Source organism: Rana temporaria, chromosome 4 (assembly GCF_905171775.1).
Source record: "Rana temporaria chromosome 4, aRanTem1.1, whole genome shotgun sequence".
In the NCBI taxonomy this organism is placed as follows: domain Eukaryota; kingdom Metazoa; phylum Chordata; class Amphibia; order Anura; family Ranidae; genus Rana; species Rana temporaria.
This window is the reverse complement of record NC_053492.1, coordinates 452,971,550-452,983,656: the sequence shown is the minus strand read 5'-3', so window position 1 is coordinate 452,983,656 and position 12,107 is coordinate 452,971,550. Positions and strand designations below refer to the sequence as shown.

General features: G+C 45.6%; 1 protein-coding gene across 2 annotated transcripts in view; it reads left to right on the top strand.

Annotated features, from left to right (window-relative positions):
* Positions 1-3,411: 3,411 nt before the first annotated feature.
* The window catches only part of KCNK12 (potassium two pore domain channel subfamily K member 12), a 206,465-nt gene continuing 197,769 nt past the window's right edge, over positions 3,412-12,107 (top strand). The window contains exon 1 of one of the 2 annotated variants that reach the window (XM_040351586.1): positions 3,412-5,002. In XM_040351586.1, the coding sequence (XP_040207520.1) occupies positions 4,660-5,002 (343 nt within the window). In that variant the 5' untranslated portion in view covers positions 3,412-4,659. The remainder of the gene's footprint in view (positions 5,003-12,107) is intronic. The other variant, XM_040351585.1, reaches the window with a different exon arrangement.

Here is a 12,107-nt window from a genome sequence, read left to right as displayed (position 1 = left end):
ACGTTACACCGCCGCAAGTTTACAGGTAAGTGCTTTGAGGATCAGGCACTTACACTGAAAACTTGCGGCGGTGTAACGTAAACGGGTTACATTGCGCCGCCGCAATTGTACCTGAATCTGGCCCACCGTTCCCCCAAATGCCAGGGCCCATAATCGCAAGGCAAGAGGCCAGCATTCAGTCCCCTCCAAAAGCCTCTGTCCTAGGTAAGTCTGTTACAACAATCACTTTAAATAATGCCCATAGCTAGCTAGCGTGGTGCATATGATAATGATTTCCAGCTTCTCTGGGAATCCAACCTGTATGGCACATACTGTACCTACTTACATTGGTCCAAGCTGGACCAATGTAACTATGTAAAATTGTCATAAAAATTCAACACTAAAGCAAACCTGTCCATATTGTCAATAAGCCAAGTGCAGCAACTGAAAACAAACCCTTCAAACTGGTTCTAATTTCCTGAATTGAGAAAAGCCAGAGGTTGAACATGTTCCCATTACATTGCATACCACGATTTAGTCAGTGTGCTATGACAGATTTATTTCAAATGAAACCTGCGCTGGGATAAATATTCTAGGCTGTCATTGTTGACTTCTCATAAAAATGCTAATGAATTAAATGTCAGGCTAATCCAATACTTCCAGTGCTCTCCTTCCCTGACACTGAAGTATGAAGATCAGGAGGAGTGACTCAAAAACTAGTCAATCCAGAAACAGACAGCTAGCATTATAGGAAGGTATGGGCATGCTGCACTTTCTGTCAGTATATAGAGAGCTCCGCCAGGCTCGGTTCACACTGCTGTGACTTGAGATCCGACTTGTGAGACCCCAAGTTGCATGGCATTTGAAATCCCATGGTAGTCAAAGAGAGCTGTCTTAATTAGCACTTCTGAATGACCTCTGACTTTAGAAATGGTTCCTGTACTACTTCAAGATGACTTCTATATGACTTCTATTCAATACATCTATCAAAGTAGTAATGAAGTCACTGGGAAGTCACCTGGTAAGGTCGCACCGTCAGGTCGCAGCAGTGTAAACCGAGTCTTAAGGAGTAACTAAAGGCAAAACTGGCTGTAGAGCAGGGTTCTCCAAACTTTCTAAAGAAAGGCCCAGATTAATGTCCTTCAGACTTCAGGGAGTCCAGATTGTGCCCAGTGGGTGTAAACAATGACATGTACGTTCCCGTTCGTAACAAATGGATTTTCGTACGAATTTGTTAGTATTCGTACATTCGGATCAATTCGAACATCCGAAAAGCTGAAAGAACCAAAATACGAAAATTACGAATAAGCAAAATAACAAACAAGCGAAAATACGAACATATGATTGGACAATCTTACTAAAATACAAAACACCGAAAAAGCAAAAGAACGAAAATGACATCTATAACGAACTATTTGCATTCCGTATTTTAAATCCTTTATCTGTTCGTATTTTCATTCGTATGTTCGTGTTTTCATTTGTGTGTTTTGTAAATCCGTTTCTTTGTCAGTTTGTAAATTTGTGTACTCGTATCGTTCTTTCGAATGGGCGCTGGGCAGTGTAGTTAGTGAGGGATGTATCTTACTTAATATCTTAGCCAATCAGCTTATCTCTTTTGTGCTAAGTCACATTGTACAGTGTAAAGCCTCGTACACACGATCGGACTTCAAACAAACTTTTCCGTGGATTTTTGTCTGAAGGGAGTTGGGCGGACTTTTGAAACCGAAAAAGTTTGTCCGATAGAGCGTACACACGGTGGAATTTCTTGGAAAACGCTCATTTTGACATTTGTTGGCAAAAAGTCAGACCGTGTGTACGGGGCTTAAAGCGGGGGTTCACCCGTACATAACACTTTTTCCCCTTAGATGGATGCTCGTTTTGTCTAGGGGAATCGGCTAGTTGTTTTAAAATATGATCCGTACTTACCGTTTAGGAGATGCATCTTCTCCGCCGCTTCTGGGTATGGGCTGCGGGACTGGGCGTTCCTATTTTGATTGACAGTCTTCCGAGAGGCTTCCGACGATCGCATCCATCGCGTCACGATTTTCCGAAAGAAGCCGAACGTCGGTGCGCAGGCGCAGTATAGAGCCGCACCGACGTTCGGCTTCTTTCGGCTACTAGTGACGCGATGGATGCGACCGTCGGAAGCCTCTCGGAAGACTGTCAATCAAGAAGGAACGCCCGCTCCCGAAGACCCATACCCGGAAGCGACGGAGAAGATGCATCTCGAAAACGGTAAGTACGGATCATATTTTAAAACAACTAGCCGATTCCCCTAGACAAAACGAGCAGGAATCTAAGGGGAAAAGGGCAAAAAATAAATAAATGGGTGAACTCCCGCTTTAATATCTAAACCAATCAGCTTATCTCTTTTGTGCTGAGTCACATTGTACAGTGTAAAGCCTCGTACACACGATCGGACTTCAAACTTTTGTCTGAAGGGAGTTGGCCGGACTTTTGAAACCGAAAAAGTTTGTCCGATAGAGCGTACACGCGGTCGGATTTTTTGGAAAACGCTCATTTTGACGTTTGTTGGCAAAAAGTCAGACCGTGTGTACGGGGCTTAAGAGAAAGTATATCTTAATATGGATTAGCCGCGTGTTGCAATGTATTTACGAAAGTACAAAATTACGAAATCCATTAAACGAAAATTATTATCTAACAAAATTACGAATTTTGAATCAACGAAAATAAATTAGACAGAATTACGAAGCATTCAGTATAAACGAAAATAAAACTGTCTCTAAGTGTAGCAATATGGTTACATTTAGCAACATTAATTAATCGAAATTAGTCGATTAATCGATTAATCTTTTTTTTTATAGAACACGGAAATTTTAATCAGTAACAGCGCTACTATATATATATATATATATATATATATATATATATACATACATGTGTGTTTGAGCTTTGGGGTGCACGCCCTAATGCAATACTCTGCACACACATGCTATCAACACAGGTCTCCTTTCACTTTAATTCTTAAGGCAACAAAATATCTTTATTTCACCACCACATTTTACCTGGAGCTGTGCAATAAAACCACTGCTATTGTATCCAACCCATGCAGTGACTTTACAAACCCCGCAGTGTACATAGAAGTCAGCATGCTGTGTACAATGTCTCTATACAACAAACACTGTGACATAGCCAGCTCTCTGTCTCTCCCCAATTCTGCTTTTATTTTCTACAGTTGCTGGTATACAGATCGTTTTTAGAATTGCCTGTCCCCTCCTATTAAAAAATAAATAAAAATATTATGCATATAATAAAAAAAATCCCTGCAGCCTCCTTCTAATAGGCTCATAAGGGAGCATTGTCTAGTACTGCACATGATTAAATGTATAGGTTTTCAGTAATTAAATCCGCAGTTCTGGCTGTGTTAGGCTACATGTGTCCTGCAGCATGCCAGGTTTTCACACTGAAGGATCATTGGCTGTATTGAGTCAATATATAGATTAGTTCCAAAAAAAAAAAAAAGATTTGTATTCAGCTTTTAGTAGCAGCAACTGTCCCTAGTCACTCATCAGCATCGTTTATGACAATGGGGCTGAGGACAGAACAGGAGCAGCCCTTGAATTGGAGAGAGCACGTTGTGTGTAGAGGAGAGCTGGTGCTGCTGTTGCTGCTGCTGCTGCTCCTGGAGATCCAGCGCCTGCAGCACCCCCCGTCCTCTTCATAGGCTTTGCTGACTGCTGACCTAACGAGAACCAGCGCAGCGCTGCTCTCCAAGGTGCTGAAGAGAGCCAACCGCACGGGGGAAACGCGCACCGAGCTGATTATGCAACAGAGGGAAGAGAGCAAGCTTCTGCCTCCATGAAGACACAAGTATTCCAGAGGAAAACGCCTTGCTGCTGGAGAAGCTCCCCTCCAACACTGTGGATTGTTTGCCTGCAGTAAGGGATATGCTCACACAGATCACATTAGCGGCAAGGTAAAAAAAAAATCCCATGTGTCCTTTTTTATTCTGGAGATCTTGCTTATGCTTTCCTATCCAACTGCGTTTTTTTTTTTTTACTTGCTGAAAATTCTGCAACTATTTTTTTTTTTTATGTGGCTTTTAAATTAATTTATTAAATGTGAAAGTTTTTTTTTTTTTTTGGGTGATGACACGAGACAAAAGTTTCCAAGGAGCCTTATTCTTTGTTGCTGGAGCAGCTGATGGGACCGGACAAGTCTTGGGGATCTGCAAAGGTCATTGGACCAAGATAAAGGCAATGGGTGCTGTTTGCCATCTCTACAAATGTCCTTTATAATTGGAGCTGGATGGGATGGATAGTAGGCATGTGAAGGTGACTGGCTAAAGGTGGATTTATCCTGAAACACATGAGATGGATTATATAATGTAACAGGAAAAAAAAGGGGGGATTAGGAATATTTATATATCTAATTATTATCTAATTATTAGGTCAAAAGGAGCGAAATATGCATGCTTACTCAATGGATAAAGCTGCGATTTGTCACCCATAGTCACAACTGGCAGTCAGTTCTGTGCAAACTTTCCAAATAAAGTCTTAAAAAGAGAAATGCACTGAGATTTTAGCTTTTTTATTAGGCTATTTAATAGTTGCTAATTGATTCCTTCTCTGGAGCATCGCTTATGGATTGTGGTCCAATGCCTCTCCATCCAATGAAGTGCTGGTTGCTGTCCAGGTGCCCGGTGGTGCTGAAATTTGGATGATGTCTAGCAGGAGAACTAAAAGCTGCTGCTGCTTACTGCCACTCAACGAAGACAACGGGCGATTCCTTCTCCTGGCCATCTTCATTGTCCTCTACCTGATCGCTGGAGCCACAGTGTTCTCCACCATAGAGAGGCCCTCAGAACTGGTGGCCCACCACCGATGGGACAGGATATTAAAGAACTTCAGCCAGTCGTTTAACATCAGCCTCCTGGAGCTCAGGTCTTTTCTGCGAGATTATGAAGCAGCCATGGCAGCAGGGATTAGGGCAGATGCCCTCAGACCAAGGTGGGACTTTACCGGAGCACTGTACTTTGTAGGGACTGTCGTCTCCACAATAGGTAAGACATTACTTTACATCAGGGACTTGGGTTTTGCAGACATGATGTTTTAATTAATGAGTTGTGATGTAAAAGTGTAAAGTTTTAATCTTGCTTCACCATTATTCTGGAGGTCTTAAAGGGGTTTCCAGAAATACTGAAAATTTCATTTGACTTGGGCCCTTAAAGCGGGGGTTCACCCTAAAAAAAAATTCTAACATTACATTGAGCTCCATTCCAACATTGACTGTACGCTGATCTTTTTTATTTTTTTGTGCCGTACATACCGTTATATCTTTATTTCCCCCCCCCCCCCGGCTTCCGGGTAGTGAATCCCGCAGGAGTGGGCGTTCCTATGCACAGGCTAATTGATTGACGTATGACATAAGCTTCCCCCTGGCGCATACGGGCACGTCACGAGTTGCCGAAAGAAGCAGAACGTCAGTGCGCAGGCACCGTATAGCGCCGTATAGAGCCGACTCGCAGTCCGGCCTCTTTCGGCAACTCGTGACGCGGTCGTATGCGCCGGGGGAGGCTTATGTCATACGTCAATCAATTAGCCTGTGCATAGGAACGCCCACTCCCGCGGGATTCACTACCCGGAAGCCAGGGGGGGGGGGGGGGGATATAACGGTATGTACGGCAAAAAAAAAAGATCCGCGTACAGTCAATGTCGGAATGGAGCTTAATGTAATGTTAGATTTTTTTTTAGGGTGAACCCCCGCTTTAAGTAATAAAATAACAGGGTCCCTCAGTCTTCGAAAAACATTTTTGTTATATTGTACCTGCTGGCAGGGCTTTTTTTCTCAAAGAATAGGTGCAGGAACTCCGACCTTCACCCTTTGGCCCCTTTCACACATGCGGACCGTATGTCTGCTTTTTCATCCATTCGTTTACGGATGAAAAAGGGACATACATTAATAGTGAGATAGCGGGTGTCAGCGGATGAACCCGATCTCATCGGTGTCCGAAATGCTCCGATTCTACAAATCCTATTTTTCCATCCATCTGCAGAGCGGATCGGGTGAACACGGACATAAAGGTCCGTGTTCATCCGATTCCCCCATAGGGGAGAGCAGAGATCTGACAGGGCGGCCCCTGCACTGTGTGCAGGGACCACCCTGTCATCTGCCAGCTCAGTGGGGATCAACGGAGCGATCCCTGCTGAGCAAGCGGATCCTCATGGGATCCGTACATGTGAAAGGGACCCTTGTTTCTGCTCTCTACCCACCCCTGAGCACCGTTACTTGGTTCCACCTCCTACCAACCTCCACCCATTTTAGAGCATACAGAACCAAGTATCATTTTTGCTACAAAGTGATTTGCACGAAATTTTTAAAAGCGGAGCTCAGGGGCGAACTGACAACTCATGGGGCCCCCGGGCAATAGGAGATTATGGGGTCCCTGAGCAATAGGAGATTATAGGGCCCCCAGGCAATAGATTATGGAGCCACACAGTATACACATACAGTATACATACACAGTATACACACACAGACACACAATATACACACACAGTATACATACACACAGAATACACATACACACACTGAAAAGGTACTGGAGAGGCGGGGTAGATATAATCTTGGGATTTAAAAAAAAACACAGATTTTTACATACTGTCCCTGATTTTACTGAGTCTGGCAACCCTGATGGTGCTTCCTAGTGGCATTGGACCCTCGGGCAGTGCCCAAGTGCCAGAATGGTCAGTCCGCCCCTGGCAGAGCTCCACCCTAAAGTGGATCTTCTGCTCATCAGATTCCTCCCCCCCTCCGGTGCCACAATTGGCACCTTTCGGGGGTGGAGGAGGGACAGGATACCTGTCTTTAACAGGTATCCTTTCCCACTTCCGGAAGTCCGGCCACGGCCGTGACGCGGCATTGACGTCACAGCAGGGCTCCCTCCTCCTCCCATGACCGCCAGGCTAATAGGAGAGAGAAGCAGGGCCTGGCGCATGCGCATTAGGGTTCCCGGCTTGAAGCCGAAAGGCTGCACTGCTGGGTTCTACATACATATATGTGAAAAAAAAGTCCAATGTGATGAAAATTGGTGATAATAGTCCCAATGCCTCGGAATGAAGTGCAGTAAAGAAATCCACCACCGATCATTGAAAGGAAGGCTTACCAGAGATACTGTACCCTAATGGACATATGCCCAGAGGGTCAGTAAAGCAGGGTATAAACTACTCTCAGGCCTGGATCATCGGCTGCAATTCTCACGGAGACGTCTCGCATGTCAATCAGAGATGAACCCAGGGATCGAATCAGGAAAAAGGTCACTTCCAGGGGTACCCAATGTGGGCCAAAATTTAAACCAATATGTAGAGATGAAGGAGAAGAAGAGAAAGGCACATAGCGTAATACTTAAAGGTACCAATGTTTATTGTAGGTAAAAACACTTACATTATAAAAGGTGATCAGCGCTTTCAAATGTACAAAGTGGCAGCGGTGGAGTCTCCCGGGCGCGTTTCGCATCAAATAGTGTATCGTCTGGGGTGACGATGCACTATTTGATGCGAAATGCGTCGGGAGACTCCACCGCTGCCACTTTGTACATATCACTTTTTTGGTTGATATATTGTCATCATAATTTTTTTACCATTTGTTTGATGCACTGTTCATTCATCCTTTCATTGGGTGATCTATTAATTTTATGCACTACACTTTTTATGTTTGTTTTGTATTCCACCATTGTCCATTGGTAGTATGAGCTGCTTACTATTGATAGCGCAGAATTTTCTGTTTTCTACACTGCTGGGTTCCCTTACCCGAAATGGCGGCGGCAGCACCCGACAGCTGATGGAAGCATCAGCTCCGGTGCCGACATCGAGGAACTGCAGGACAGGTACCGTATTTATTGGGGTATAGCGTGCTCCCGCGTATAGCGCTCACCCCTAAAGTTGCCCCGAATTCCTGTGGAAAAAAGTTTTTTTGTACTTACAGTTTTGGTGTCTTGCGCGGCATCCATCGGCGGCCTCGTCGGGTCCGGCATCCGTCTGCGGCTTCGGGTGTCCTCTTCGTCGGGTCCGGCGTCCTTCTGCGGCGTCCTTGCGTCCTCCCCGCTCGTTTCCTGCGCCGAGTTTGAATACTGTGCCGACATATACAGAGCGCAGTACACTCGTGTATTGTCGGGCAGGCTCGGCTACTCCCGCGCTGACGTCCTGTACGTCCAGGACGTCAGCGCGAGAGGAGCCGAGACTGCCCGACAATACACGAGTGTACTGCGCTCTGTATATGTCGGCGCAGTATTCAAACTCGGCGCGGGAAAGCGGGTATCGGCGTATACTGCGCACCCACGATTTTGCCCTGATTTTCAGGGCAAAAAAGTGCGCGGTATACGCCGATAAATATGGTAAGTATCCATTTATTAAAAGCCAGCAGCTGCAGTATGTGTAGCTGCTGGCTTTTATTTATTTTTTTCCTGGATCTCCGCTTTAATGATAACAAAGAGACAGTAAAATAGATCCCCTGCAGTGAGCAACAATAGACCCTACCCCAGCAATAATAGAGCCTCCACACAACAATTGAAGACCCCCTGGCAACAAAATACCACTCCAGCAACAATAGACCCCCAGAAGCAACAAAAGATGTCCCAACAGACTGCATCAATAGACCCACCAGGAGGCAGCAACAATAGATTTCTCCCTCAACAGTAGATCCCTCCCAGCAGCAATTGACCCCCACCCACCCGAGACCTCCACGCAAAAATAGATCCTCACCAGTGACAATAGATCCCCCAGCAGCCAGCATCAATAGACCCTCCTATACACCTTGCCATTACATACATTCATTTCTGGAGGTGACGGAACAGCGTTCCCCCACGTTCCTGATGAAAAAAAGCCCTGCCTGCTGGTAAATTCTGTTCTTGTGTTGTGACCCCATGTGAAAGCCAATGTATTTTCCTTTTTGAGCTCAGTCCACCTTGTATAAGGTGCACCAGTACATTGTGGGCCCAGTTTTTTGTTTACCAAAGAGCTGTGGGGTGAACCCTGGCCACATAAGATCTGGCAGTGTAACCCTCTATGAGAGACAGTTTATTTCTCTGGTTGAGCTCTCATCTGTCTATTGAGAGTACCACCAAGATGCGCTATGTTTTTGTTTCCTAAAGGGCTGTTGGAGATGATGAACCTCACATATAATTACATAGTGAGTGAGTAACTTGTATAGCGCTACAAATGCAAACTAAATCACCTCAAGGCGCTTTTTGCATCCAGTGTCGTCCCGTGTCTTCAGAGGAGGTCGGTCTTAAGTCTTTTCCTAAAGGCCCGATGGAGGACATACAATTAGTTTGCATTGGTACAGAAAATCTAATTCACGTTGCCTCTAGTTTTGTGTTGTGAACTGCTATGGGAGCTAATGTATATGTCGGCTTGAGCTCCAGGCCACTTATTGAAAGGACCGTCAATACATGGTGGGCCCTGTTTTTGTTTACTAAGGGACTGTGGTAGGTGGTGAACCTCACATAATATATACATTTCCATTTGTTTTATAAAATCAGTGTGCCATGGTACAAAGAACCACATTCACATACGATCTGGTCTTGTAACTCCCTCTGATGGACAGTTTAACCACCCATATAATTACACAGGGGACCAAAAATTGGATATTTACATTTGTATTATAAAATTATTTTGCCTTGGTACAAAGAACTAAATCCACATAAGCTCTGGTATTGTGTTGTGACCTGCTATGGGAGAAAATGTATTTCTCTGGTTGAGCTCCTGTCCTCCTATCGGGAGGACCACCAGTCATGGGCGTCCGCTCCATAGGGCAAGGGGGGGGGGCAATTGACCCCCCCTGTAAAATCGAGAAGGCGTTGAAGAGTCTCGCGGCCGCGGGCTGTCTGAGCGGTCCCTGGTCGGATGTCACACAGACACAGCGAGCAGAGTGAAGCCGCCTCCCCCTCCAGTGTTTATGTGTACACAGGGGGAGGGAACCTGCTGTGACCCGGCCGTTCTGATGGCTGATCTGAGGTACTGAATGGGATGGGGGGAGGGGAGGTCCGTCTGTGCTGAAGGGGGGGGGGGGTCTGTGCTGAATGGAGGGGTCTGAGCGGAATGGGGGGGCTGTGTTGAAGGGGGGGCCATCTGTGCTGAATGAAGGGGTCTGTGCAGAATGGGGGGTCTGTGCTGAATGAAGTGGTCTGTGCTGAAGGGGGGGGGGGGGTCTGTGCTGAAGGGAGGTCTGTACATTCTCTAAGCTATATTACTATGGGCATGGAGTGAAGCTGAATTATCTCAAGAGCTATTTCACACTGTCAACTGGCCGCGTTATCGGTAAAGCGCCGCTAAAAAGTGCCGCTTTACCATCGTTTTAGCTGCACTGTTCGGCCGCTAGCAGGGCTCTTTTAACCCCTGCTAGCATTTGAAGAAAGGGTTAAATGTGTATCGCCACTGCGGAAGTGCCCCCCCCACTGGAAACATTTCAGTGGATGCCCATGCCACCAGTACATGGTGGGCCCTGTTTTTGTTTACTAGGGGGCTGCAGGAGGTTATTAAACTAATTCATAATTACAAAGAAGACTCACAAATAGGATGTTTCCATTTGTTTTATAAAATTAGTTGACCATGGTACAGAGAACAAATTGTCGTGAACAGGTGTGACCAGAACCGCATGAACTGCGACAGAGGACACCAAAACGTATATAAGTGAATAATTAAGTTGATTTAAAGATAAGTGATAACAATATATAAACACCTCCAATACAAACAGTGAACAACCAACCAGACAGTGACCCACAAACAACAAATAACTATATACAATAGAAGGCAAGTACCACAATCTCAAACGTAGCCAGGCCAGGGTCATTCACAGGAGATCCGCAGATGGAGGCAAGGAACAGGACAGGACAGGGAGAAGGTGGACAGGATCAGGCTTCAGGGCAGGGATGCAAGGTAACAGGAGGGACAGGATCAGGATCAGATGCACAGGGTAACAGGATCAGGTACACAGGTTACAGAATCAGGTTCACAGGTAGCAGGTACAGAGAAGGGCACAAGGAACATACCAAGGCAAGCATGTGAAAGCTTGCCGGGTATTTATACACACACCTGTAATCAGTCTCAGGTGACGCCTTATCGTAGGAGGAGATGTCTGCTCCTCACTGCCAGGAGACACCCGCTGGTGGACATTGGTACTGCGGCCCAAAGAACTTACAGTGCCACCAGCAGGTGAAACCTTTCATGACAGCTCCTGACTGTTAGGAGACACCTGCTGGTGGACACCAGTACTGCGATCCACAGGACTGACATCGTCACCAACGGGTGAAACCTTTCCTGACACAAATTCACATAAGCTCTGATCTTGTGATCCCCCCATGAGCGCCAATTTATTTCTCTAGTTGAGCTTTCGTCTGCCTATTGAGAGGACCACCAATACATGATAGGCCCTGTTTTTATTTATTAAGAAAACGTGGGATATAAGACATTTCCATTAGTTTTATCAAACTAATTTGCCATGGTTCAGAAAAACAATTTCAAAGAATTCTCATACAGTATATAGTGTGCCTTATACTACACTGATGTCAGCCTTGCCGATTTAACGTAAACATGAAATAGTAGTACCTGTAGGAAAGAGCTGCTTGTATTTAATACCTGGAACCTCCAGGGGCCTGTGAATCAGCACAATTTTCCTAATGTACAGTACACCCTGCAAGCTCTAAAACCAGGACACTCTGGTATGCTAAGTATGCAAATTGAACTTGCCTTTCTCCCTGATCCTCATGTGACTTACTATTATCCATTGGAACTATCCATTAAGGCAATTGATCAATAGTGATGCTCAGGATTTAAAAAACTCATCTATGGGAGATAGCCAATATTAGCATACCAGAGCTTCTTAGGATTTTGGGCTCCTGGGGTGCTCTATAGGAGACTGAAATGAATAGGCACCTGGAAGTATATTTTATTACTGTATTTATTGGGGTATAGCGCGCTCCCGCGTATAGCGCGCACCCCTAAAGTTGCAGCGGATTCCTGTGGAAAAAAGTTTTTTGTACTTACAGTTTTGGTGTCTTGTGCGGTGTCCATCGGCGGCCTCGTCGGGTCCGGCGTCCGTCTGCGGCTTCGGGTGTCCTTTTCGTCGGGTCCGGCGTCCTTCTGCGGCGTCCTCGCGTCCTCCCCGCTCGT